General features: G+C 49.3%; 1 protein-coding gene across 1 annotated transcript; it reads right to left on the bottom strand.

Moving 5' to 3' along the window:
* Nucleotides 1-25,700, bottom strand: LOC114603412 (amino acid transporter heavy chain SLC3A2-like). Its single transcript, XM_028742392.2, has 9 exons — nucleotides 25,519-25,700; nucleotides 18,933-19,283; nucleotides 16,751-16,909; nucleotides 14,104-14,189; nucleotides 10,735-10,812; nucleotides 9,707-9,765; nucleotides 5,465-5,639; nucleotides 4,240-4,368; nucleotides 1-598 (listed from the first exon to the last, which is right to left on the bottom strand). Exons 2-9 carry the CDS (start codon nucleotides 19,258-19,260, stop codon nucleotides 248-250), a joined length of 1,365 nt encoding a protein of 454 aa, XP_028598225.2. The 5' UTR covers nucleotides 19,261-19,283; nucleotides 25,519-25,700; the 3' UTR covers nucleotides 1-247.
* Between the last annotated feature and the right edge of the window lie 1,761 nt (nucleotides 25,701-27,461).

Genomic DNA, 27,461 nt, shown 5'->3' with positions numbered 1-27,461 from the left:
TCTGGGATAGCTGCGCAGCCTGCATTCGCTCCATAAGACGCACACACATTTCCCCTTACTTTTTAGGAGGGAAAAAGTGAGACTTATAGAGCAAAAAATACGGTATGTATATGCATCAGTTACAATATCCAATGGGATAGGAGCAATTCTTCCATTGGTCGATAGCAGGGCGGCCGAGCGGCCAATAAGAGTTCCTTCTGCGTCCCATTGGCTGCCAGCTGTGTGGACCGGATTCCGTGGCAGCCAATCACTGCCCGTGTCCTCTGGGCACTTGGAGGAGGACAGCTTGGTGTGGCCTCAGCCTCACTCTGTCCACGTTGCTCTCGCGCTGGGGCTCAGGGTGGGTGCTGAAGAGGACCTTCGCAGGAACCAGGAAGTTGAGCTGGCTCAGGATGAGCTGGAAGGGCTGCGGTCCCAGGTTCAAGACCACCAGGATTGCGGAGCAGGATCCGGGGCGGAGAAAGACGAAGACGTCCTCAGAGTGGCCGGCAAGGGGCAGAGGGATGTAATCGACCCCATGCAGAGCGAAGGAGCTGGCGTGCAAAGTCAGGAGAGAGCGGTGCAGGTTCTCCAGCAGAGCCCGGTCAGAGCTTCCTTCCTAATTGAGAGAGCACAGAAAACAGCCTCAGACCACTGACCCACCTAGTGTGCTGGTCCCGAGAGTTAACCGTGCGGCAAGGTCCCAGTCCAGTCCGAGGTCAAGGGTGCGGTATGGAGGCTGTCCGTCAAAGCTGAAGCAGGGTCCAAGGCAGGGAGTTGGGTGGGGTCAGGAACTCTGGCAGAAGAGCAGGACAGGGTGCAGGCAGGAACAGGCTACCAACTAACTATGTTGCTCCCTATGTTGATCAACTATGTTGATGTATGGAAGTGAAAGCTGGACCATAAAGAAGGCTGATCGCCAAAGAATGGATGCTTTTGAATTATAGTGCTGGAGGAGACTCTTGAGAGTCCCATGGACTGCAAGAAGATCAAACCTCTCCATTCTGAAGGAAATCAGCCCTGAGTGCTCACTGGAAGGACAGATCCTGAAGCTGAGGCTCCAAGACTTTGGCCACCTCATGAGAAGGGAAGACTCCCTGGAAAAGACCCTGATGTTGGGAAAGATGGAGGGCCCAAGGCGAAGGGAACGACAGAGGACGAGATGGTGGGACAGTGTTCTTGAAGCTACCAGCATGAGTTTGACCCAACTGCAGGAGGCAGTGGAAGACAGGAGGCCCTGGCATGCTCTTGTCCATGGGGTCACGAAGAGTCGGACATGACTAAACAACAACAACATGTTGCTCCCACAACCTGGGACTGGGGCTGGCTGGCTTTTATCTGCCCCGTGGCATAGGGCGGCCCCGATCCTCAGGTGACTCGCCTCTCCTGGCCCGGAGGCGAGCACTCCTCCTGCGGGAACTTAGTTCCCTCCGCCTCTCTGCCCTGAGCCTCTGCAGCTCAGGAGAGGCTGGAGGGTTACCGGACCCAGAGGTAACCTCAGCTTCCTCTGACGGGGCTGAGAGTGGAGCACCTGCAGGCAATGGGTCCTCCATCACCTCTGGAGCCAGAGCAGACTCAGCTGGTGCCTGCACCTGAGGATCCAGCACAGGTGAGGACCCTTCAGGCTCAGGCCCCAGCCCCAGCTCAGCTGGTTCTGGAGGCGGGGACTCCTGTGCAGGCTGGGATTCCTCAGGTTCAGCCTCTGAGTCCGAATCCCAGGCCATCACACCTACCTCCATACTGTATACACTGACCGATAGCAGCCCTCCAGCATTTCAGGCAAGGGTCCAGGCCTACCTGCAGATGCCGAGAATTGAACCCAGGACCGTGTGAAGCGTACACGCAGCAGGTGCACGAGGGACGCCCCCTCGAAAAACACACACAACAGGATTCTAGTCCTCATCACTTTGAATAAGGGGCTGATTTAAATAGGGGGTCAGAGGTGCCATCAGACCACAAGTCAGTGTTGCTCCGTTGGGGCTGGATCAGTGGTTCCCAAAGTGGGGGGGTAGGATCACCGAGGTGGGGTGCTAAGAGTCAAGGGGGCAGCAGGAGGTATGGACGTACTTAAGGGTTGTGTAGGTTGGGGCGCGAGGGACACGGGTGGCGCTGTGGGTTAAACCACAGACTTGCCGATCAGAAGGTCGGCGGTTCGAATCCCCGCAATGATGGGGTGAGCTCCTGTTGTTCGGTCCCTGTTCCTGCCCACCTAGCAGTTCGAAAGCACGCCAAAGTGCAAGTAGATAAATAGGTACCACTCCGGCGGGAAGGCAAATGGTGTTTCCATGTGCTGCTCTGGTTCGCCAGAAGCGGCTTAGTCCTGCTGGCCACATGACCCGGAAGCTGTACGCCGGCTCCCTCGCCCAATAAAGCAAGATGAGCGCCGCAACCCCAGAGTCGGCCACAACTGGACCTAATGGTCAGGGGTCCCTTTACCTTTTTAGGTTGGGGCGCAGGCCAAGTGGTGAGGGCAAATCTCCAGAGTTTCAGAGAGGGCACACTCACAGCCCTACAGGAAGACGGAGAGGCAGCATGGTGTAGTGGTTCGAGTGTCGGGCTAGGACGGGGAGAGAGCGGGGTTCGAATCCCACCGCCCCTGCCAGCCATGAAGCTCACTGGGTGACATTGGGCCAGTCACTGCCTCTCAGCCTAGCATTACTCACAGGGTTGTTGTGAAATGAGGAAGGGGACCGGTAACTTGACGCTGCTGCCTCCAGTGCTGGTTAGCAGGAGCAAAGTGACCTTGGTGGGGCGCAGTGTGGATGGAGGTCCTGGGCTGCCCAAACCCCCTCTCAGCCTCGCTGATGTGGTCCAAAGGAAAGCAGAGCAAGACATTTCCTTCTCCTAAATGGGCTCCCTTCCTCATCAGCTCCTGACTTCTAATTATTATTATTATTATTATTATTATTATTATTATTATTATTATTAATTTATACCCTATACATCTGGCTGGGTTTCCCCAGCCACTCTGGGCAGCTTCCAACAAAATATGAAAAATAGAATAAAACACCAGACATTAAAAACTTCTCTAAACAGGGCTGCCTTCAGATGCCTTCTGAAAGTCAGGTAGGTGTTTATTTCCTTGACATCTGACGGGAGAATGTTCCACAGGGAAGGTGCCACTACCGAGAAGGCCCTCTGCCTGGTTCCCTGTAACTTGGCTTCTCACAGGGAGGGAACAACCAGAAGGCCGTCAGAGCTGGACCTCAGTGTCCGGGCAGAACGATGGGGGTGGAGACGCTCCTTCAGGTATACTGGGCCAAGGCCGTTTAGGGCTTTCAAGGTCAGCACCAACGCTTTGAATTGTGCTCAGAAACGGACTGGGAGCCAGTGTAGGTCTTTCAGGACCGGTGTTATGTGGTCTTGGCGGCCGCTCCCAGTCACCAGTCTAGCTGCCGCATTTGGATTAGTTGCAGTTTCTGGGTCACCTTCAAAGGTAGCCCCACAATGAGCGCATTGCAGTAGTCCAAGTGAGAGATAACTAGAGCATGCACCACTCTAGCGTGACAGACTGTGGGCAGGGAGGGTCTCATCCTGCATAGCAGATGGAGCTGCCCTGGACACGGATTTGACCTGCACCTCCATGGACAGCTGTGAGTCCAAAATGACTCCCAGGTTGCGCACCTGGTCCTTCAGGGGCACAGTTACCCCATTCAGGACCAGGGAGTCCTCCACACACCCCCACCCTTTACAGCTTGTGCAAAAACCACCTTCTTCTGCGTTGGACCCCCTCTTGGTTTCAGCTAGTCCATCTGCCAGAGCCTGTCTTCACAAGTCCCCAACTCCAGTATACCTGAAGGAGCGTCTCCACCTCCATCATTCTGCCCGGACACTGAGGTCCAGCGCCGAGGGCCTTCTGGCGGTTCCCTCATTGCGAGAAGCAAAGTTACAGGGAACCAGGCAGAGGGCCTTCTCGGTGGTGGCACCCGCCCTGTGGAACGCCCTCCCATCAGATGTCAAAGAAAAGAACAATTACCAGACTTTTAGAAGACATCTGAAGGCAGCCCTGTTCAGGGAAGCTTTTAATGTTTAACAGACCACTGTATTTTAATACTCTGTTGGAAGCCGCCCAGAGTGGCTGGGGAAACCCAGCCAGATGGGTGGGGTATAAATAATAAATTCTGTTCTATTGTAACTCACTGAAGGTTTGAGACATGTAATAAATAAATTAAATAAATTCCGGGGATTCAGTCCGGCGGACATGCTTTAGCACTGAGCTACAGCCCTTCACCAAGCGTGAGACAATGGTCTGTGTCTCACCGTGGACGCATTCTGCAACGGAACAGGGGATCCTTCACCACCTTGCAATAGCGGGACTCCCGGAAGGGTGAGCTGGAGAACAGCCAACATCTCCCCCAAGCCAGCCTTCAATGGGGATCCCCATGGCACCTGGAAGAGAGAGAGAAAGAGAGAACTGAAAAGGATGTGGACCCCAAACCAAGGCCTTGACTCGTTTATTAATTTGCATAAGGGATTGTTTTGGCACCTTCTCGGCACAACAAATCCTTTCATAGAATTGTAGATTACAAGCAGCTTGTGCAACATACAATTTACAGCTTGGGAGAAGTTATGGAATTGGGATTCAAAAGTCACAGCATATTACAGGTTGAAAGAAAACTATATGAAAATGATGTACCGTTGGTATTTAACTCCTAGTAAATTAGGAAAAATGTATAAAACAGAGTCAAATGTATGCTGGAAATATAAGCGAAAAGAAGGTACCTTCTGTCATATGTGGTGGAAATGTAAGGTAGTAAAAGGATTTTGGGAAATGATATATAATGAGCTGAAAAAAATGTATGCTGGAAATATAATGGAAAAGAAGGCACCTTCTACCATATGTGGTGGAAATGTAAGGTAGTAAAAGGATTTTGGGAAATGATATATAATGTGTTGGAAAAAATGTTTAAAATAACCTTTTCTAAAAAAACAAAACAGAAGCCTTCCTTTTAGGAATTCCAGGTGCTGAAATCCCAAGGGAGCAGAAAAGACTATTTATGTATGTGACCATAGCTGCGCAGATGTTACTTGCCCAGAGATGGAAAGCAGATAAAGTCCCTACCAGAGAGGAATGGCAGATCAAATTGATGGACTTTGCCAAAATGGCTAAAATGACTGGAAGAATCCGAAATCAGGAAGACCAAAATTTTAATTAGGAATGGGGGGAAATTTATAACTTATCTTCAAGACCATTGTAAACAGTTAAAATCGTTAGTAAGATTGGAATGTCACTTGTAGTTTAATGGCAAACATTGGATACAACGGAGAGATAAAACATTTGGAATATTATAAAAGATGCAGGACAAAATGATTAATGATAGGGCCCACAAAGGGAAGGAGGGAAGTCCAAGAGATTCCTTGCAATTTTGTTTTTATGTTGGACGTGTGAAACATCTGAAAAACCAAATATTTTTAAAAAATAATAATTAAAGAAGCAGCGTGCACCAGAGAAGTTCCACGCAGCCCAAGCAAAGTCCCTCCTCACCATCCAGCCAGGCCAGGGCACCCGCGGGTGCCCCAAGGCCCCTTCCACCCGTTGCGCCAGTCCTTGGGCAGTCAGGTTCCTCTCGGCTCCCAGCAGACGGCAGCAGAGGATGGCGCTGTCAGGCACCCGGCAAGAAATATTGCACCTTTCGCTCTCGTCCCGGACGATCAGGACCCTGAAAGAGATGCATGTGAAATTACCGTATTTTTCGCTCTATAGGATGCACCGGACCATAGGAGGGGGAGAACGGGGGGGGGGATTCTCCCCCTCTCTGCGCAGCACCTCTTTAGCGAAGCAGCAGGAGAAACGGAGCCCCTTCCATTTCTCCTCCCGCTTCGCTGAAGGGGTGCTGCACAGAGAGGGAAAACTGTGCAGCGCCTCTCCAGCGAAGCGAAGCCTGGGGAGCAAGAGGGATCGGTGTGCACCGACCCCTCTCACTCTCCAGGCTTCAGGCGGCTATCCACAAGCCTTTGGAGCGCAGCGGCAACTCCTGCTGCGCTCCGAAGGCTTGCAGATAGCTGCCTGAAGCCTCCGGAGCGCAGCGGGAGTTCCCACTGCGCTCCGGAGGTTTCAGACGGCTTCAGTGAAAGCAATGCGAAGCCTCCGGAGCGCGGAGGGAGGGCTCCCTCTACGCTTTGGAGGCTTTGCATTGCTATCGCTGAAGCCAAGGAGCCTGCATTCGCTCCATAGGACACACACACATTTCCCCTTCATTTTTGGAGGGGGAAAAGTGTGTCTTATAGAGCGAAAAATACAGTAACTGTGTCACTGTTTTGCAGGGCGTGTGGTGAATTGCAGATTTCAAATGCTTGCTGCTTTGACTCAAGACTTTTTTTGCAGTAAGGGGCATGGCAGGGGTTGCTTCCAGATGACCTGCTTACGGTGCATGCACCAGGGGGGTTATACGATGTTATGTCCGGCTATAACACAACATTTCCCAGTGCGTTTCGCCATGGCTTCCTCGTTGCAAAAAACCTGCTTTTCTTTTTAAAGGGGGAAGTGGGTTTCTTGCGCAAGAGCAGCAGATCGGCTGCAACTGTGCAGCCTGAATTGCTGGTATGCGTTTGAATCCCACATAATAATAATAATAATAATAATAATAATAATAATAATAATAATAATTTATACCCCACACATCTGGCTGAGCTTCCCCAGCCACTCTGGGCGGCTCCCAATTGAGTGTTAAAAACAATACAGCATTAAATATTAAAAACTTCCCTAAACAGGGCTGCCTTCAGATGTCTTTTAAAGATAAGATAGCTGATTATTTCCTTCACATCTGAAGGGAGGGCGTTCCACAGGGCGGGTGCCACCGGAACATGCATGCATTGCAAAGTGCAAGATGGCAATGTGATGTCATATGACCTCCCTACAAACCAATCCGAATGAATTCTAAATAAAAGACGGACATCGCAGAATCTCCCGGCTAACTATGTGCAATGCATTTGGGACAAATGACGTCGTGCATTTGGGGGTCAGTCTAGATGATGCCCTGAGTACCTTCCAGTCCTTGGAGTCCTGTGCTCAGTGCTGGCTGGAATCTATTGGAGGAGGCTGCTGGGCTGGCCGCACAAGTTTTTTGTAAGGTCATTACCTGGGCTGGCCACCTCAGTGTCCCCATCCGCATCGCAAAAGACTGAGCTAGGTTGCAACTATGTGAGGGGGCCTTCCAGGCTAATGGGTGGAAACAGGCTGGAAGCTGGAGACACAGAGACCTGCTAGCTCTGTGCTGGACGTAAAGCTGCAACTGATGGAGAAGCAATTAATGCAGACCCCCAACCCACCCCAAGGGTCCCTCTTTTCCAGGAACAGTCCCGGATTTACAGAAGCCGTCCTGGTTTCTGATTTGATCCCGGAATGTCCTGCTTTTCCTTAAAGGTAAAGGGAACCCTGACCATTAGGTCCAGTCATGGCCGACTCTGGGGTTGCGGCGCTCATCTCACTTTATTGGCCAAGGGAGCCGGAATACAGCTTCCAGGTCATGTGGCCTGTATGTGTTATGTACTGAAATTCTCACCCTGGGCCAGCAGGGGGATACTGTAGATAGTTATGCAAATGAAGGATCGAAAGTGACGTTCAGTGATTGGATAGTTTTAGAAAGTTGTTACAGTAACAAGGTACTGGAGCTCTATATAAGCAGGCTGACTGAGCCCTTCAGTTCAGTTCTGTTGTAGCCTCTGAATAAACAAGAGTTGTTTGAAGAATCGCTGTGTCGTCTGATATGTTCGCCCACAACTTAACAGTATGACGAAGCCGCTTCTGGGTTAAACCACAGAGCCTAGGACTTGCTGATCAGAAAGTCTGCGATTCAGATCCCCGCGACAGGGTGAGCTCCCGTTGCTCGGTCCCTGCTTCTGCCAACCTAGCAGTTCGAAAGCACGTCAAAGTGCAAGTAGATAAATAGGTACCGCTCTGGCGGGAAGGTAAATGGCGTTTCTGTGCGCTACTCTGGCTCCCCAGAACCGGCTTAGTCATGCTGACCACATGACCTGGAAAAACTGTCTGTGGACAAACGTTGGCTCCCTCGGCCTATAGAGTGAGATGAGCGCCACAAGCCCAGAGTCGTTTGCGACTGGACCTAATGGTCAGGGGTCCCTTTACCTTATTTTCATCTGAGAAATGTTGGAGGGTATGCTTAATGTTGATGTATTATGCCCAGATTGCAGATACAGTGGTACCTCGGGTTACATACGCTTCAGGTTACAGACGCTTCAGGTTACAGACTCCACTAACCCAGAAATAAGAACTTTGCTTCAGGATGAGAACAGAAATTGTGCTCCGGCAGTGCGGCGGCTGCAGCGGGAGGCCCCATTAGCTAAAGTGGTGCTTCAAGTTAAGAACAGTTTCAGGTTAAGTATGGACCTCCAGAACGAATTAAGTACTTAACCCGAGGTACCACTGTTTGTGTAAGTATATCCTAAGGACACGACAGTATCTGCTGGTCTTCATTCCTATGAAACTGAACCCTGGGCCAAGCACTGGAATGTCTTGCCACTCAGATATTGGGGTGATGCGTAAAAGTACCCAATAAACGGGCAAACCTCCAGGCCCCAAACCTCAGATTCTCCAATGCCTTGGGACTGCCTGCATTCCCCAGTTCTGCCACCAGAGGCCCTCACAGCCCCTGGACTAAGGAGGGTCTGGGGGAGGAGCGGTGGGAAAGGAAACTGAAAAGATCAGAGAATAAAATATAAAATATATAAAACGAATTTAATAAATTATTTAAATTTACTTTTTAAAAAAGGCTGGAGATTTTCCTTCTAGGAATACTGCCAATAGAAATAAAGCAAAATACAAGACCACTGCTCATGTATTCAATTACGGCTGAAAGAATACTGATAGCCAGAAGTTGGAAATGTGAAACAATAGATTCGAAATCACTCATGCAAGAGTACTTTCAATTAGCAAAGCTGAGCGGAAAAGTTAGAGGAGCCCCAAATCAAAAAATATACAGAGAATGGAGACTATTCAAAGAGTATATAAGATTATACTGTAACAATGACATTATCCTAGCAGAACTGAATGATAAAAAGGTAAAGGGACCCCTGACCATCAGGTCCAGTCGTGGCCGACTCTGGGGTTGCGGCGCTCATCTCGCTTTATTGGCCGAGGGAGCTGGCATACAGCTTCCGGGTCATGTGGCCAGCAGGACTAAGCCGCTTCTGGCGAACCAGAGCAGCACACGGAAACGCCGTATACCTTCCCACTGGAGTGGTACCTATTTATCTACTTGCACTTTGATGTGCTTTCGAACTGCTAGGTTGGCAGGAGCAGGGACCGAGCAACGGGAGCTCACCCCATTGTGGGGATTCGAATCGCTGACCTTCTGATTGGCAAGTCCTAGGCTCTGTGGTTTAATCCACAGTGCCACCCGCGCCCCTTCTTTGTATATAATAAACAAATGGAATAAATATACTAGGAAAATATACAGGAAAAGTTATAAAACAAACTGTGCGACAAAATTAAGATAATAGAAAAAGTACAACGAGAATGATTGGAAGTTTCTTTCAGAAGACTTTATTAGATAAGACAGGATGATTATTAGGTAAGACAGGATTGTTAACTCTCTTTTGCTTTTTTTATTTTTCTCTTTTTTTCTCTTATAATTTCGTGTTTAACTTTGTTGTAACTATTTGTAAGATATATGTAAGATGATATTTTAAATCAAGAAAGACGAATTATTGAAAAGAAAAGAAAAGAAATGATCAGAGAACCCCCATAGGCCACTGACCCCTAACTTACTTCTCCTGTCCCCGATCTGGCTTCGTCTGAGCGCCCAGCTCACTCCAGGCATCCAGCACCTGCAATCAAGCCCCACAATAGACAGTATCACACACCCACATATTTGGGGTTCATCAATCCTAAGAGGGAAAACTCAGGCACCCGACTGCAGTTCCAATCAACAACACACCTTAGCTTCCTCAGTGTAACTACAAATGTGCATTGCAAAGGGGGCATTTTAGAAGTTTTTCTTGGGAGAAAAGCAATGACAAACCTAGACAGCATCTTAAAAAGCAGAGACATCACCTTGCCAACAAAGGTCCGTATAGTTAAAGCTCTGGTTTTCCCAGTAGTGATGTATGGAAGTGAGAGCTGGACCATAAAGAAGGCTGATCACCAAAGAATGGATGCTTTTGAATTCTTGTGCTGGAGGAGACTCTTGAGAGTCCCATGGACTGCAAGAAGATCCAACCTCTCCATTCTGAAGGAATTCAGCCCTGAGAGCTCACTGGAAGGACAGAGCCTGAAGGTGAGGCTCCAAGACTTTGGCCACCTCATGAGAAGAGAAGACTCCCTGGAGAAGACACTGATGTTGGGGAAGATGGAGGGCACAAGGAGAAGGGGGCGACAGAGGACGAGATGGTGGGACAGTGTTCTCGAAGCGACCAGCATGAGTTTGACCAAACTGCGGGAGGCAGTGGAAGACAGGAGGGCCTGGCGTGCTCTGGTCCAGGGGGTCACGAAGAGGCGGACATGACTAAACAACAACAACAACAACAAGCTTGATATTGTCTACACGGACTGGCAGCATCTGTGCAGGATTTTAGGCAAGGAATTTTTAGCCCTACCTGGAGATGCTGCCAGCGGGGTTTAGACTTGGCAGCTTCTGCACACAGCACAGGTGTCCTGTTGCTTAGCCACAAACTTCCCCAAGTGCTTTATTTAAGATTTATTTTTTTTAAGTGTCGGTCTGGGATTCAATAAGAAAGGGTGGTATAAGAATATTTCAAACAAGTAAACAAAATGCCACTGGGTGGCGCCGCTCTTACCGCCTCCAGCCGCCAGGTGGGATCCTTGCCCACCAGGAATCCGTGGACCCCCAAAGCCTGCCAGAACTGGAACGCCCCCTGCAGGGTCAAAAGGAGGTGAGAGCTCAATTTAGCTGCAGAAATCCCAGGCTCGCTCAGCTGGGAATAAGACCCACTTTGAGACAGAGGGACTGACTTCTCAGTTAATGTGTCGCGTGCCCGTTTGTGTTGCATGGAACTGAACATGCCAGGACCCGTCACGGCTCAGCTCAAGAGCATGTCAACTCAGAATATTGCGTCTTGAGAGCAAGGGCCGGATTCGAGCCGGGTGTGGCCCCTGGCTCGGGCACAGGGTGTCTCTGTGCACATACAGGATGAACCCAGGGCCGGATTGAGGTTTGATGAGGCCCTAAGCTGCTGAAGGTAATGGGGCCCTTTATATGTCCAGCTGTCCTTTGTCAACAACAGATTGTCTCTGTTTTTGTTTTTTGTTAAAATATATGCTATATGGTAATTTATGGACCTAATAAATATCTAAAGCCATTTGCACATAACAAAATATGTATTTTATCAAAGTAATTTTTGAACTGGGACGCGGGTGGCGCTGTGGGTAAAACCTCAGCGCCTAGGACTTGCCGATCGCATGGTTGGCAGTTCGAATCCCCGTGGCGGGGTGAGCTCCTGTCTCTCGGTCCCAGCTCCTGCCCACCTAGCAGTTCGAAAGCACGTCAAAGTGCAAGTAGATAAATAGATACTGCTCCGGCGGGAAGGTAAACGGCGTTTCCGTGTGCGGCTCTGGCTTGCCAGAGCAGCGATGTCACGCTGGCCACGTGACCCGGAAGTGCCTGCGTACAGCGCTGGCTCCCGGCCTCTAGAGTGAGATGAGCGCATAACCCTAGAGTCTGTCAAGACTGGCCCGTAGCGGCAGGGGTTCCTTTACCTTTTTTACCTTAATTTTTGAACTGTAATACAATTAAGATAGGAAAATTCATGTTAAATTGCTGTTTTACGGGTTGTTTTTAAAAGTCTGGAATGGATGAATCCATTTTGCATTACTTTCTATGGGAAAGCGCGCCTTGGTTTTGGAACACTTTGGTTTTGGAACGGACTTCCGGAATGGATTAGGTTTGAAAACCAAGGTACCACTGTATATAGGAATGAGCAAAGCAGTGATATTTTAGGGAGCAGGCTAGCGGGCGGGGGCCATGACACAGGAGCCTACACAACACAAAACACTGTTGCTGTGTGTAGGTTTTATTTTATTTGTTTTTTATCTTTTATTTTGGAAATTTACATCCAGGTGTTTTTTTCCTTTGCATTTTTTTGGGGCCCCCAAGAGAGTGGGGCCCTGTTATAGCTTGTTTAGCTTCTACGTAAAAGAAAGGTCGCATCATTTGGAAGTTTTTATCTTAGAGGAAAAAAGCAAGCGTAGTTAATCTGTGGAACTCCTTGCCACAGGAGGCAATGATGGCGACCAACTTGGATGGCTTCAAAAGAGGATTGGGCAAAGCCATGGAGGAAGAGAGGGCTATCGATGGCTACTAGACAGGACAGCTATGGTCTGCCTTCACGGTCGAAGGCAGAAATTCTTCTGAATCTGGAAACCGCAAGAGAGGGAAAGGCTCTCGCACTCAGATCCCGCCTGCAGGTTTCCCATAATGTAACCGGCTGTACTTTTGAATAAATAAGGTATAATATTCATTGTGTCAAATTGTAGATTTCAACGGAAGTCTCATAAAGTTCAATGAAAAAAGCAGAAGACCCCGTGGATCAGTTCATTCTCTAGTCAGGTCATGCATAAGGTCCATACAGTGGTACCTCGGGTTACATACACTTCAGGTTATAGATGCTTCAGGTTACAGACTCCGCTAACCCAGAAACAGTACCTCGGGTTAAGTACTTTGCTTCAGGATGAGAACAGAAATCGTGCTTCTGCGGCGCGGCAGCAGCAAGAGGCCCCATTAGCTAAAGTGGTGCTTCAGGTTAAGAACAGTTTCGGGTTAAGAACAGACCTCTGGAATGAATTAAGTACTTAACCCGAGGTACAAGGATTTCTGGAATATTAGCCTTGTTTCAACATCCTAGGCTTCATCAGTAGAACAGGCTCATATGGAATATTACAGGATAGTGGATCTTATAGCATAGTAGTGGTTGCCTGGGATGGCGAAACAAGGCTAATATTCCGGAAATCCTTGTCTTAGACTCTGTGAAAGGATTCTGTGGAACTGTAACAACCCTTCATGTGGATTATTGGACTCTATGAATGGCCACCTCATGAGAAGAGAAGACTCCCTGGAAAAGACCCTGATGTTGGGAAAGATGGAGGGCACAAGAAGAAGGGGACGACAGAGGACGAGATGGTGGGACAGTGTTCTCGAAGCTACCAGCATGGGTTTGACCAAACTGCGGGAGGCAGTGGAAGACAGGAGGGCCTGGCGTGCTCTGGTCCAGGGGGTCAGGAAGAGGCGGACACAACTAAATGACTAAACAACAACAAAATGAACAGACAGGTGGAATAGACACTTATGCATGTATGGACCTTATGCATGACCTGACTAGAGAATGAACTGATCCACGGGGTCTTCTGCTTTTTTTGTTGAACATTATGATGGACTTCCGTTGAAATCTACAATTTGACACAATGAATAAAAGGTAAAGGTACCCCTGCCCATACGGGCCAGTCTTGACAGACTCTAGGGTTGTGCGCCCATCTCACTCAAGAGGCCGGGGGCCAGCGCTGTCTGGAGACACTTCCGGGTCACATGGCCAGCGTGACATCGCTGTGCTGGCGAGCCAGAGCCGCACACGGAAACGCCGTTTACCTTCCCGCCAGTAAGCGGTCCCTATTTATCTACTTGCACCCGGGGGTGCTTTCGAACTGGTAGGTTGGCAGGCGCTGGGACCAAGCAACGGGAGTGCAGTCCGCCGCGGGGATTCGAACCGCCGACCTTTCGATCGGCTAGCCCTAGGCACTGAGGCTTTTACCCACAGCGCCACCCGCGTCCCATGACACAATGAATATCATACCTTATTTATTCAAAAGTGTAGCCGGTTACGTCTTGTGTGTTTATTGAGTATCTTTCACGTAACCAGAGGTTTCTTGTTGGTTTCCCATAATGGGCATCTTGTTGGCCACTGTGAGAACAGGGTTCTGGACCAGATAGGTCACTAGCCTGATCCTGCAATTCTTAGTTTCTTATGCACCACCACCCCCAGCCAACCTCTGCACATCTGGGATCAGAAGAAAGGTTTCTGGGCCGAAGCCTGTGAATTCCAACCAGGCTTGAAGTTGATTTCAGAATTTCAGCAAACCGACATCAGCAGTCTCCTGGCAGCTGAATATGGGCAAACGTGTCCAGACTTTGAGGAGGAACGACAACAACCACATACCTTGAGGTGCTGGTGTGTCCGGTTGTGCTTTGCAGGGGAGTCCAGCTCCTCTTCCCAGACTGGGAGTTCAAGCAAAATCCGGAGTCCTGGGTGGTTGGAGGAGAGGGGCGTTGGAATGGGAAAAGGCAAAAATAACAGAATCATGGCCACCCAACCGCTGCTTGCAAATCTCCGGTGAAGTTGAGGCCTATGTTGAACAGCTCTAAAAAAAGTTCTTCCTAATGTGTCATCAGAATCTGCTTTCTTGTTGTTTGAATCTGTTGCTTCAAGTCTTCTCCACTGGAGGAGCAGGTAAGAAGCTTGTTCCATCTTCCTTGTTGCAACCCTTAAGATATTTGAAGGTGGCTATAATCTCTCCTTTCCATCTTTTCCTCTCCTGGCTAAACATACCCAACTCCCTCAACTCTTCCTCTGGAGTTTCAAGACCCAGCTCTACCTTCTCTTTCAAATCAGAACCAGTGAAGGCGGTGAAGGTCCTGTGTGAATGCCTGGAGGCGGTTGGATGATGGATGGTGGCTAACGGATTGAGGTTGAATCCTGACAAGACAGAAGAACTGTTTTTGGGGGACAGAGGGCAGGCTGGTGTGGAGGACTCCCTGGTCCTGAATGGGGTAACTGTGCCCCAAAGGACCAGGTGCGCAGCCTGGGAGTCATTTTGGACTCACAGCTGTTCATGGAGGCTCAGGTCAATTCTGTGTCCAGGGCAGCTGTTTACCAGCTCCATCTGGTACGCAGGCTGAGACCCTCCCTGCCCGCAGACTGTCTGGCCAGAGTGGTGCATGCTCTGGTTATCTCCCGCTTGGACTACTGCAATGCGCTCCACGTGGGGCTACCTTTGAAGGTGACCCGGAAACTGCAACTAATCCAAAATGCGGCAACTAGACTGGTGACTGGGAGCGGCCACCGAGACCACACAACACCGGTCTTGAAAGACCTACATTGGCTCCCAGTACGTTTCCAAGCACAATTCAAAGTGTTGGTGCTGACCTTTAATGCCCTAAACGGCCTTGGCCAGGTATACCTGAAGGAGCGTCTGCACCCCCATCGTTCTGTCCGGACACTGAGGTCCAGTGCTGAGGGCCTTCTGGCGGTTCCCTCGCTGCGAGAAATGAGGTTACAGGGAACCAGGCAGAGGGCCTACTCAGTGGTGGCACCCGCCCTGTGGAATGCCCTCCCATCAGATGTCAAATAGATAAATAACTACCTGACATTCAGAAGACATCTGAAGGCAGCCCTGTTCAGGGAAGATTTTAATGTGTGACGTCTTAGTGTATTTTTTGTCTTTGTGGAAGCCGCCCAGAGTGGCTGGGGAAACCCAGCCAGATGGGCGGGGTACAAATAATTAATAATAATAATAATAATAATAATAATAATGATTATTACTACTACTACTACTACTACTACTACTACTACTATCAAGACGCGGTCTCCCTCCACTGCCCACCTTCCAGCTTGTCAACATCCTTCTTAAATGTTGGCGCCCAGAACTGGACACAGGACCCCAAGTGTGGCCTGACCAAGGCAGAAGAGAGCAGGGCTATTATTCCCCTTGATCTGGACACTGGGACTTCTGTTGATGCTGCCTAGAAGTTGCAATACAACAAGCTCAGGTGTGGGGCAAGATTGTACTTGAAGAACTGCGACCTGCCATTTCCTGCCTTGAAACCGGCCCTGTCTGTGGCCACCGGAAGCTCGGCTGCTTTCTGTGGCATCAGGGCCCCTTGGTCCACCAGCATGCCCTGCTCTGACTGGCAGCTGCCCTGCGGGGCTTCAGGTAGGACTCTCCTTTGGTGGAGGTTTTTAAGCAGAGCTCAGATGGACACCTCCTCTAGCTGCGATTCCTGCATGGCAGGGGGTTGGGCTGGATGACCCCGTGGGGTCCCTTCTAACAACAATTCAATAATAATAATAATAATAATAATAATAGGAAGAAGAAGAAGAAGAAGAAGAAGAAGAAGAAGAAGAAGAAGAAGAAGAAGAAGAAGAAGAAGAAGTTGTTTTATTATTTATACCCCACTCATCTGGGCAGCTCCCAAAAGAATATTAAAAACACAATAAAACATAAGACATTAAAAACTTCCCTAAACAGGGCTGCCTTCAGATGTCTTTTAAAAGTAAGATAGCTGCTTGTTTCCTTGACATCTGACGGGAGGGCGTTCCACAGGGTGGGCGCCACCACCGAGAAGGCCCTGTGACTGGTTCCCTGTAACCTCACTTCTTGCAGGGAGGGAACCGCCAGAAGGCCCTCGGCACTGGACCTCAGTGTCCGGGCTGGATGATGGGGGTGGAGACGCTCCTTCAGGGATACTGGGCTGAGGCCGTTTAGGGCTTCAAAGGTCAGCACCAACACTATGAATCTAGGCAAACTAAGGCCCAGGGGCCAGATGCGCCTTCTAAATCCTGCCCCTGGACAGTCCAGGAATCTGCGTGTTTTTACATGAGTAGAATGTGTCCTTTTATTTAAAATGTATCTCTGGGTTATTTGTGGGGCATAGGAATTTGTTCATTATTTTTTTCCAAAATATAGTCCAGCCCACCACATGGTCTGAGGGACAATGGACTGGCGTACGGCTGAAAAAGGTTGCTGACCCCTGATCTGGGTCTTTACCTCTGCCACTGAGCTGCAACCACCCCCCCCCCTTCATACCTTCCTTCTTCCCAACATCCACCAGGGCTTCCAGCTGTTCCTGAGACCCATGGGCAGGTAGGATCCTGCTCAGATTGGCAAGGTCGCTCTCAAGGATGGGGCCCAGCACCAAGGCCTGGATGGAGAAGGCTAGGATCCGGTCCAGCTGACGTCTCACACCTTGAGGGAGAAGAAGGGGGGAGCGGCAGGGTCACCACCGCTGCTTAGACTCCACCCCACGACTAACACTCCTCTTGCCCCAATTTTAATCGAGCATGATTAAGTGGGCACAAGATGTGGGTCACTATATTGGTTACGAATTATGGGGAAAGTTGTGGGAAATAAATATGAATTTTAGTGCATGTCATGCAATAAAATAAAACACGATGAAAATGGCCCACAGATGGTATTTAACACCCACCAGATTGGGACGCGGGTGGCGCTGTGGGTTAAACCACAGAGCTTAGGACTTGCCGATCAGAAGGTCAGCGGTTCGAATCCCTGTGACGGGGTGAGCTCCCGTTGCTCAGTCCCTGCTCCTGCCAACCTAGCAGTTCAAAAGCACGTCAAAGTGCAAGTACAGTGGTGCCCCGCAAGACGAATGCCTCGCAAGACGAAAAACTCGCTAGACGAAAGGGTTTTCCGTTTTTTGAGTCGTTCCGCAAGACGAATTTCCCTATGGGCTTGCTTCGCAAGATGAAACGTCTTGCGAGTTCTTGCGAGTTTGTTTCCTTTTTCTTAAAGCCGCTAAGCCGTTAATAGCCGCTAAGCCGCTAAGCCGTTAATAGCCGCTAAGCCACTAAGCCGCTAAGCCGTTAATAGCCGCTAAGCTGCTAATAGCCGTGCTTCGCAAGACGAAAAAACCGCAAGACGAAGAGACTCGCGGAACGGATTAATTTCGTCTTGCGAGGCACCACTGTAGATAAATAGGTACCGCTCCGGCAGGAAGGTAAACGGCGTTTCTGTGCGCTGCTTTGGTTCACCAGAAGCGGCTTAGTCCTGCTGGCCACATGACCCGGAAGCTGTACGCCGGCTCTCTCGGTCAGTAAAGCGAGATGAGCACTGCAACCCCAGAGTCGGTCATGACTGGACCTAATGGTTAGGGGTCCCTTTACCTTTACCTTTTAGATTGGCGAAAATGTCTTTAAAAAAAGGGAAAAGGTCTATTTTGGAAGTGTAATGAAATTGAGGGATCCCTTTTCCACATGTAGTGGTCCTGTAAAGTAATTAAGGAATACTGTATTGGGAAACCATATAGAATGGATTAAAAAAAATATATTTAAAAAAAACTTTCCCCAGAACACCTGAGGTTTTCCTCTTGGGTCCCAAAAAAACAAAATAGTTTATTCCTATACGCCACCTCCTCAGCTAGAGCCTTATTGGCAGAGAACAAGTCTAGTACCCACTAAGGAAGTATTGGCAGTGCGAAATGTTCGAATATGCAGAACTGGCTGCTCTGACGAACAGGGTAAGAGAAAACGAAGATAAGGAATATAAGGCGGAATGGGCAAGTGACTATTTTAAGAACCAATCTAGACAAATACATAGCTTAGCAGGTCTCCAGTAAATCCAGCAGAGCTGAAAGGGAGTATTTAAAAGGTAACAAATTGGATGATTAAAAAGATGTGGATTACGCAGAGTAGCAGAAAAGCAAAGGAACCAGGAATAGGGCGGAAGGGAAGTCATATGGTATATGTATAAGGTAAAGGTAAAGGTACCCCTGCCCGTACGGGCCAGTCTTGACAGACTCTAGGGTTGTGCGCCCATCTCACTCTAGAGGCCGGGGCCCAGCGCTGTCCGGAGACACTTCCGGGTCACGTGGCCAGCGTGACATCGCTGCTCTGGCGAGCCAGAGCCGCACACGGAAACGCTGTTTACCTTCCCGCTGGTAAGCGGTCCCTATTTATCTACTTGCACCCGGGGTGCTTTCGAACTGCTAGGTTGGCAGGCGCTGGGACCGAGCAATGGGAGCGCACCCCACCGCGGGGATTCGAACCGCCAACCTTTCGATCGGCAAGCCCTAGGCGCTGAGGCTTTTACCCACAGCGCCACCCGCGTCCCATGGTATATGTATACATGCTGTATTTGGTACGAAGTTTTAAGTGGGACGGGGGAGGGGAGGGGGTTAAATATGCTCTCCGTTCCTGTTTTTGAAAATGCATTTTTTTAAAAATAAAAACCACAGCCCTCCTGACCTCCTTACCTTCCAGGTCCCCTTGCCCATCGCCGTCGGAATCCGGGAAGGAGGCCGGGGGCAGGTGGTAGAAGGATGCTTTCTGCCACCAGACCAACGGTGGCCGCGGCCGTGGCATCGTGACCAAGAGGAGGACAGCCAGGGCGAGCAGGCAGGCGAACAGCGCCCCCAGGAGGCAGAGCAGGGCCTTGCGGACGCCCGGCCAGGGGGCAGACCCCGCCTGCTGCACCACCTCCTCCTGGCTCAGGTAGGTGGGGCTGGGCAGGGCGTGGCCCAGTAAGGGGATGCTCTCGCTGGGCACCTGGGAAGTGAGGACCACATCTTCCGCTTTGCCCATCCTCTATTCCTTTGCCCGCAGAGCTACAGGGGGTCAAAGACAGAGTTGGAAAGAGGGGAGCATTTTGCGGTGGGGATAACACAAGTCAGCGCAGTATTTGGGGGTGTATGGGTTTGATTCTGACCAGGGTGGGTTTGATTTAAATCAAATCGATTTCAATCACGATTTCAGTCCCTAGTCAGGAAGACTTGATTTAAATCACTAGTCAGTAAGACGTGATTTCAATCATTTTTTTACAGAAAGGCTCATTCTTGCTGGTACAGTCATACCTAGGGTTGCGATTGCTGTGGGTTGTGTGTTTTCGGGTTACGGACGCACTGAACCCGGAAGTACCGGAATGGGTTATTTCTGGGTTTCGGCACATGTGCAGAAGCACTAAATCACACCTTGCGCATGCGCAGAAGCGCTGAATCATGGCACACGCGGCACTGTGGGTTGTGAATGTGCCTCTTGCATGGAACAGGTTCGCAACCCGAGGTTCCACTGTATAATCTTAGTATTTGCAACCGGATGAAGGTTTCATTTTTGGAATAATAATTTTTCAGAGTAGTTTTTACAGTTATATCAAAAATAGCTGATTTGGTTATACTATTAGAAATACAAAGACAGGGAATTATGAAATTATTGTTTACATTTCGACAACTTTTCTGCTGTGCTTTATTAGAAGGAGAAAAATAAACATTTCCTTAATAACAATTTAAACAACTTATTCAACTAAAACAATAACATTAATGCATATGTATCCATGTTAGTTAACTGATGTAGTTAAGTAAAGGTAGACTCTAGGGTTGTGCGCCCATCTCACTCAAGAGGCCGGGGGCCAGCGCTGTCCGGAGACACTTCCGGGTCACGTGGCCAGCGTGACATCGCTGCTCTGGCGAGCCAGAGCCGCACACGGAAACGCCGTTTACCTTCCCGCTAGTAAGCGGTCCCTATTTATCTACTTGCACCCGGGGGTGCTTTCGAACTGCTAGGTTGGCAGGCGCTGGGACCGAACGACGGGAGCGCACCCCGCCGCGGGGATTCGAACTGCCGACCTTTCGATCGGCAAGTCCTAGGTGCTGAGGCTTTTACCCACAGCGCCACCCGCGTCCCCCTATTGATGTAGTTAAACGATTTAAAAAAACAAAAAACAAAAAACAGACTGAGTTTTACCACACCTGAAAAACTTACAACAAATCCTTACTTCCTGGTGAATAGCCTTTGGGCTATAATGTAACTGTCAGGGAACTGCCATCGGAAGGACAGGAGGTGGAAGGGCTCACAGAGGTTGAGAGAGACTTAGCAGCTGAAGAGGGAACCAGCAGGGGGAGAGAAGGAGCTCCAAGGGAAAGTGAGTCGGAGGGATGGCTCAGGGACACTTCCAGCGAAAATAGTGGGGAGGTTTCACGACTAAACAACAAAATAATGGAATACTGAATGGTTTAGTTTAGGTCTTTGTATTAAAGAGGCCTCCTAGTCCGCTCACAGGTCCTTATTAAGACCAGTGGTAATAGTTGGCCCTGGAGAATATTAACCACTCTCAATTTTACCCATGGACGGCCATCTGTCCAGATTTTAATTTGCTCTGAACTAATTTTAAGACGTATTTTAATTAATTGATTGCCTGTTCTTATGTTCTTTGTATACTGTGTTAGTTTTATGATGTTAGCCGCCCTGAGCTCAGCTCTGGCCGGGGAGGGTGGGATACAAATAAAAATTTGTTGTTGTTGTTGTTGTTTTGTTGTTGTTGTTAATATGCAGGGATTTATGCCTTGCAAAATGAACCATGAAAAGAGAAGAAGGGAAGTCATTGATATTTTAAGGTTGTCTAAATGAATACAGTCATACCTCGGGTTACAGACACTTCAGGTTGCAGTTGTTTGGGTTACGGACCTGCCGAAACCCGGAAGTACCAGAAGGGGTTACTTCCGGGTTTTGGTGGTCGCACATGCGCAGAAGCGCCGAATTGCAACCCGCACATATGCAGACGCGGTGCTGCAGGTTGCGAAGTGCAGGTTGCGAAGGCTGAGGGTTGCGAACGTGCCTCCCGCACGGATCACGTTCGCAACCTGAGCGTCCACTGTATTCTAAATTGTAAAAGAGAAAATTTACAATATATATATATATATATTGGCGCTGTCGTCTAAACCACAGAGCCTAGGGCTTGCCGATCAGAAGGTCGGCGGTTCGAATCCCCGTGATGGGGTGAGCTCCTGTTGTTCGATCCCTGCTCCTGCCAACCTAGCAGTTCGAAAGCACGCCAAAGTGCAAGTAGATAAATAGGTACCACTCCAGCGGGAAGGGAAACAGCGTTTCCGTGCGCTGCTCTGGTTCGCCAGAAGCGGCTTAGTCATGCTGGCCACATGACCCGGAAGCTGTACGCCAGCTCCCTCAGCCAGTAAAGCGAGATGAGCGCCACAACCCCAGAGTCCTCCACGACTGGACCTAATGGTCAGGGGTCCCTTTACACACACACACACACACATGAAAAAATGAATGGGTAGCTGCTGCACCCGAACTCTGAAGGCTCCCAGCATATCTCAACAATAATGCCATCCCTCCTGGGTGGGCGTTGCGAAAAGGCGTCTTGCAAAATGCTTCTTGCGAAGGATGCGGGGACTATGTGGCAATCCTGCCCCGTCTCAGGGAAGAGGCGGAGGTAGCAGGAATTCAGCTGTTAATGATCTTCGGGAAAATCAAGGCAGCATTCCAAAGTCACACACGCCTGTCTTTGCTCCCGTGTCTGCCTTTGTGAAGAAACCCACGAGAGGGGCCGTCTCCAAGGCCTCCTCACCCTTGTTCCAGTTACGATACCTCCAGCTATCTCTAGGCTCAGATCCCTTCCTTAGCAGGATGCAGCTGATAAGAACGAGCAGCCACGCTTCCTTCCAGGAAGGATCATAGAAGGAGAGCAGGCACCCGGCGGTCATCTAGTCCAACCCCCTGCAATGCAGGGACCGCTGCTAAAGCATCCATGACAGAAGAAGAAGAAGAAGAAGAAGAAGAAGAAGAAGAAGAAGAAGAAGAAGAAGAAGAAGAATTCCACGGGTGGAGGGAAGACACAGGGCATTAAACAAGAAATGGATAAATGTTGGTACATAATGAAATATGAAAATGTGAATTTACAAATATAATGTATATGTATCATTATGTAAAGATTTCATATATGTAAAGGTAAAGGGACCCCTGACCATTAGGTCCAGTCATGGCCGACTCTGGAGTTGCGGTGCTCATCTCGCTTTACTGGCCGAGGGAGCCGGTGTACAGCTTCCGGGTCATGTGGCCAGCATGACTAAGCCGCTTCTGGCGAACCAGAGAAGCACATGGAAACACCGTTTACCTTCCCCCCCGGAGTGGTACCTATTTATCTACTTGCACTTTGATGTGCTTTCGAACTGCTAGGTTGGCAGGAGCAGGGACCGAGCAACGGAAGCTCACCCCGTCGCGGGGATTCGAACCGCCGACATTCTGACTGGCAAGCCCTAGGCTCTGTGGTTTAACCCACAGCGCCACCCGCGTCCCTTATATATGTATTGCAACATTAATAATGAAGAAATGAAGAAATGAAATCCTTCTTTTTCTCTGACCTGAATCTTCCAACTCCTTTCCTGAGCATTAAAAAAGAGTCAGGGACGACAACAGTGATTATACTGCCACTTATTTATAGGGGGTGCTTCGATGACTGCCTTCTTGGACTATGTTCTGAGAGCTGTGGTGAGCATTGCAGAGCCGTTTCAGAGTCAGGCTAGGCCTGGCTTTCTGCTGCTATGCAGAGAGACAACGCCTCTCCTTCCATATCTGTGTTACAAGAAAAGATCTGCCACCGACCTGATACATTCCTCGGGGTTTTGCTGAGATGGAGTCATGATAACCTCTCCCCTCCCAATCCTATGCACTTTTACACAGAAGTAAGAGCACTTCCAAGGGACGCGGGTGGCGCTGTGGGTTAAACCACAGAGCCTAGGACTTGCCGATCAGAAGGTCGGTGGTTCGAATCCCCGTGATGATGGGGTGAGCTCCCGTTGCTCGGTCCCTGCTCCTGCCAACCTAGCAGTTCAAAAGCACGCCAAAGTGCAAGTAGATCAATAGGTACCGCTCCGTCGGGAAGGTAAACGGCGTTTCCGTGCACTGCTCTGGTTCGCCAGAAGCGGCTTAGTCCTGCTGGCCACATGACCCGGAAGCTGTACGCCGGCTCCCTCGGCCAGTAAAGTGAGATGAGCGCCGCAACCCCAGAGTCGGCCACGACTGGACCTGATGGTCAGGGGTCCCTTTACCTTTACCTTTACCTTTACCTTTAAGAGCGCTTCCAGAAAGTCACTGTTTGGGGGCAGGATTCAGTCACAGACCTGCGAATTCAGGTTGTACAATTCAAGCAACAGTTGTGCTCCAACCATGTGCCCAATTCCAAAAATTGGAGGTGGGGTTTTTTTTTGGCAATAAGGATGATCTGGACCTGTGTACAATATGAAATCTAACATACTATAATCGATTACAACGTGGCACCTAACATACTGTTGGTATTCCTGAGCTGAGTTGGTATTGTGCAGTGGGTTGTATAAAAATACTGTATAGTAGGTCTTTCTGTAAAAAAATATGATTTAAATCAAGTCTTACTGACTAGTGATTTAAATTGTGATGAGTAGAATGTGTCCTTTTATTAAATTGTGATGAGTAGAATGTGTCCTTCTATTTAAAATGCATCTCTAGGTTATTTGTGGGGCATAGAAATTCGTTCATCCCCCCCCCCCCCAAAATATAGTCCGCCCCCCCCCCCACATGGTCTGAGGGATGGTGGAGCAGCCCATGGCTGAAAAAAGTTTGCTGGTGGGTTTTTGCTGAAAACAAAATGCCTAAATTCTAACGCACCCTAGTAGGTACTTTTCTTACAATCTGTTCCTCATTTTGGAACTCTCTGCTGAGCAATGCTGATGGCCGGTCTGTAAAATGCTTGTGTTGCAATGGATACAGCAGGCTGTGGATGAAACTGGATTTACAGTGGACGCTCAGGTCGCGAACATGATCCGTGTGGGATGCACGTTCGCAACCTGCAGTGTTCGCAACCCTCATCTGCGCACACGCGGGTTGCGATTCGGCACTTCTGCGCATGTGCGACCGCCGAAACCCAGAAGTAACCCATTCCGGTACTTCCGGGTTTCGGTGGTCCGTAAGCCGAAGAAGCACAACCTGAAGCGGCTGTGACCCAAGGTATGACTGTATATCCCAATTTTTTTCTCCAATGAATTAAAAGTGGACTTCCTGGTTCTCCCCCTCCTCATTTAATCCCAACAGCCCTGTAGAGGTAGGTGAGGCAGAGAGGGAGTTTCGTGGCTGATTGAGGATTTGAACCCAGGCCCTGGCTCTCTATGGAACAAGGTGTTTCATGTACAGGGGAAATGTGGTCATTTCCAGTATCTGCATCCAATAACAATGGAGGCAAAATTAAAATCAGTTTGCATTAAAGGTGGACCTGCCCAATTCACCCTTTCTGGAAAAAAATCACAAACCAAAGCCAAACCAACCATCACAATTCACCCTTCTCTGAATTTTTCAACGTAGCTCCTCAGCCAAGTCACATGTACAAAATTACATATACCAGGACCTGAATTGTGCATGGAAATGCATTTGTCCGGGCAAATAACACCAGGAACACATTGCATTAAGGGAAATTGCTTTGAAAAAAATTGTGTTTATTAGGCATACAATTGCATACGAAAATGCGCGTATCGGGAGAACTTTGCACGGAAATGCTGACGAACTGTCAGGAGGCCTTAAAGTAAAATCCTCGAACCGATTTGGAAGCATGCAGCGTGGAATTTAAGATTGGGAAACGGAGAAACCCAAAATGGAGAGATTAACATGTCCCTTGCATAATTTTTTTTCCAGGGAAAAAAGGGAGTGGCTTGAGAAAGAAGCCCCCAGAGACCGCCTGCCGTTCAGGATGCAGTTGCTAAACAGGGGATTCGCCGGGTGGCCTTATTATTATTATTATTATTAATTTGTACCCCGCCCATCTGGCTGGGTCTCCCCAGCCACTGTGGGCGGCTTCCAACAAATATTAAAAATACATTAAAATGTATAAGGCACACTGACATCCACCCCACTGAACCCCCACTCTCTGTGCCTTCCCACAAGCTGCAAAACGGGGGAATTATAAACGAGGCCTACCTTACAGGGTCGTTGTGACAGTTATACAGAGGCCATCACATTTTGGGAAACACTGGACCCGTTGCCAAATATTGCAATGAAATGCCCCTGCAAAACAGGCGTCGCTCTTACCGTGTTGTGTTCTCTTCTTGCAAAGGAGGGCAGGGAGGGGGTGCTGAATGAGAGTAGCAAAAGAGAGTAACAGGCCCGTCTCTCTGGGTCTCCTCCTTTCCTTCCCGGACTCTGGTGGGCTGGGAAGAAGGCAGGAGTGGGTGAAGTCTCTCCCCAGATATCTCTTGCATCCAATGTCCTGGAAGGGGGCTGGCTGGGAGCTCCCAGGTCCTTGTGAACCATTAGGAGGGGGGTGGCAATATTTCGTCAGCGGTGCAAGTGGGAGGAAAGGCCCCTTCTCCTCACCTTGTTCCTTTCCAGCTCTCCAGACTCTTTTTCGGGTGGTTAAGCGACCAATAGAGAGCAGTCCTCTCTCTGAAGACCCGCTTGGTCCAAAGATCAAAAGCCTGAAGAAGGAGAGGGCTTTTGCAGCTTCCCACCCCCAGAGAGCCAGTTCGTAACATGCGCAAATAAGCCAAGAGATCATGCCGTCTGCAATTTATTTTGGGAAGATTTTTAATTAGGTGCCAGAATTCTGGTTCTTTGGGTCTAAATCGCTTCCAGCCAACGGATGATGTCTGTTTAAGTCCTGCTCCAAGCAGGCGTATTGAAATCAGTCGTTTGAGGGACGGTTGAGGGAGACACAGTAGCAAAACGAGCACCCATGTTTAGGGGCAGTATATCTTTGAATGCCAGAGGCTGGGGGGGGGGGGCAAGGAGGGCTGTTAACCTTTCATGTGGATTTTGCAGAAGCACCGAGACTTTCTGAAGTATACCTGAAGGAGCATCTCCACCCCCATCGTTCTGCCCGGACACTGAGGTCCAGCACCGAGGGCCTTCTGGCAGTTCCCTCGCTGCGATAAGTAAGGTTACAGGGAACCAGGCAGAGGGCCTTCTTGGTGGTGGCGCCCGCCCTGTGGAACGCCCTCCCACCAGATGTCAAAGAGAACAACTACCAAACTTTTAGAAGATATCTGAAGGCAGCCCTGTTCAGGGAAGCTTTTAATGTTTGACGCATTACTGTATTTTAATACAGTGGTACCTTGGGTTACATATGCTTCAGGTTACAGATGCTTCAGGTTACAGACTCCACTAACCCAGAAATATTACCTCAGGTTAAGAACATTGCTTCAGGATAAGAACAGAAATCGTGCTCTGGCGGTGCGGCAGGCGCAGGAGGCCCCATTAGCTAAAGTGGTGCTTCAGGTTAAGAACAGTTTCAGGTTAAAGACGGACCTCCGGCTCGAATTAAGTACTTAACCCGAGGTACCACTGCATTTTGTTGGAAGCCGCCCAGAGTGGCTGGGGAAGCCCAGCCAGATGGGCGGGGTATAAATAAAAAGTTGTTGTTGTTGTTGTTGTCGTTGTTGTCGTTTCCAACCCAACTTCCTGTCGGCCTGGTCTACCTCACAGGGTTGTTGTGGGGGATTAAATGAGGCAAGGTTTAGGAAAAGCATCCGCCCAAGTCCTCCACATGTGATTTCAACAATGCAGTCCTTGCAATGCAAAACTTTGACGCACGCACACACTTAATTATTATTATTATTATTATTATTATTATTATTATTATTTATTATTTGTACCCCGCCCATCTGGCTGGGTTTCCCCAGCCACTCTGGGCGGCTTCCAACAAAGATTAAAAATACATTAAGATGTCACACATTTAAAACTTCCCTGAACAGGGCTGCCTTCAGATGCCTTCTGAATGCCAGGTAGTTGTTTATCTCTTTGACATCTGGTGGGAGGGCGTTCCACAGGGCGGGAGCCACTACCGAGAAGGCCCTCTGCCTGGTTCCCTGTAGCTTCGCTTCTCGCAATAAGGGAACCGCCAGAAGGCCCTCGGCGCTGGACCTCAGTGTCCGGGCAGAACGATGGGGGTGGAGACGCTCCTTCAGGTATACTGGACCGAGGCCGTTTAGGGCTTTAAAGGTCAGCACCAACACTCAAGGGTCTTGAAAGCAAGC

Source organism: Podarcis muralis, chromosome 7 (genome assembly GCF_964188315.1).
Source record: "Podarcis muralis chromosome 7, rPodMur119.hap1.1, whole genome shotgun sequence".
In the NCBI taxonomy this organism is placed as follows: domain Eukaryota; kingdom Metazoa; phylum Chordata; class Lepidosauria; order Squamata; family Lacertidae; genus Podarcis; species Podarcis muralis.
This window is presented reverse-complemented; position numbering and strand designations above follow the sequence as displayed.

Bases quoted from the DNA above. Each gene is read 5' to 3' on its own strand.
- LOC114603412 (XM_028742392.2), bottom strand. From the start codon at position 19,260: ATGGGCAAAGCGGAAGATGTGGTCCTCACTTCCCAGGTGCCCAGCGAG. The intron at 16,910-18,932 runs GTAAGGAGGTCA...TTCTCCCTCAAG, and splicing joins TGGGCAAGGGGACCTGGAAG to GTGTGAGACGTCAGCTGGAC. The intron at 9,766-10,734 runs GTAAGAGCGGCG...GCTTGATTGCAG, and splicing joins CCACCTGGCGGCTGGAGGCG to GTGCTGGATGCCTGGAGTGA.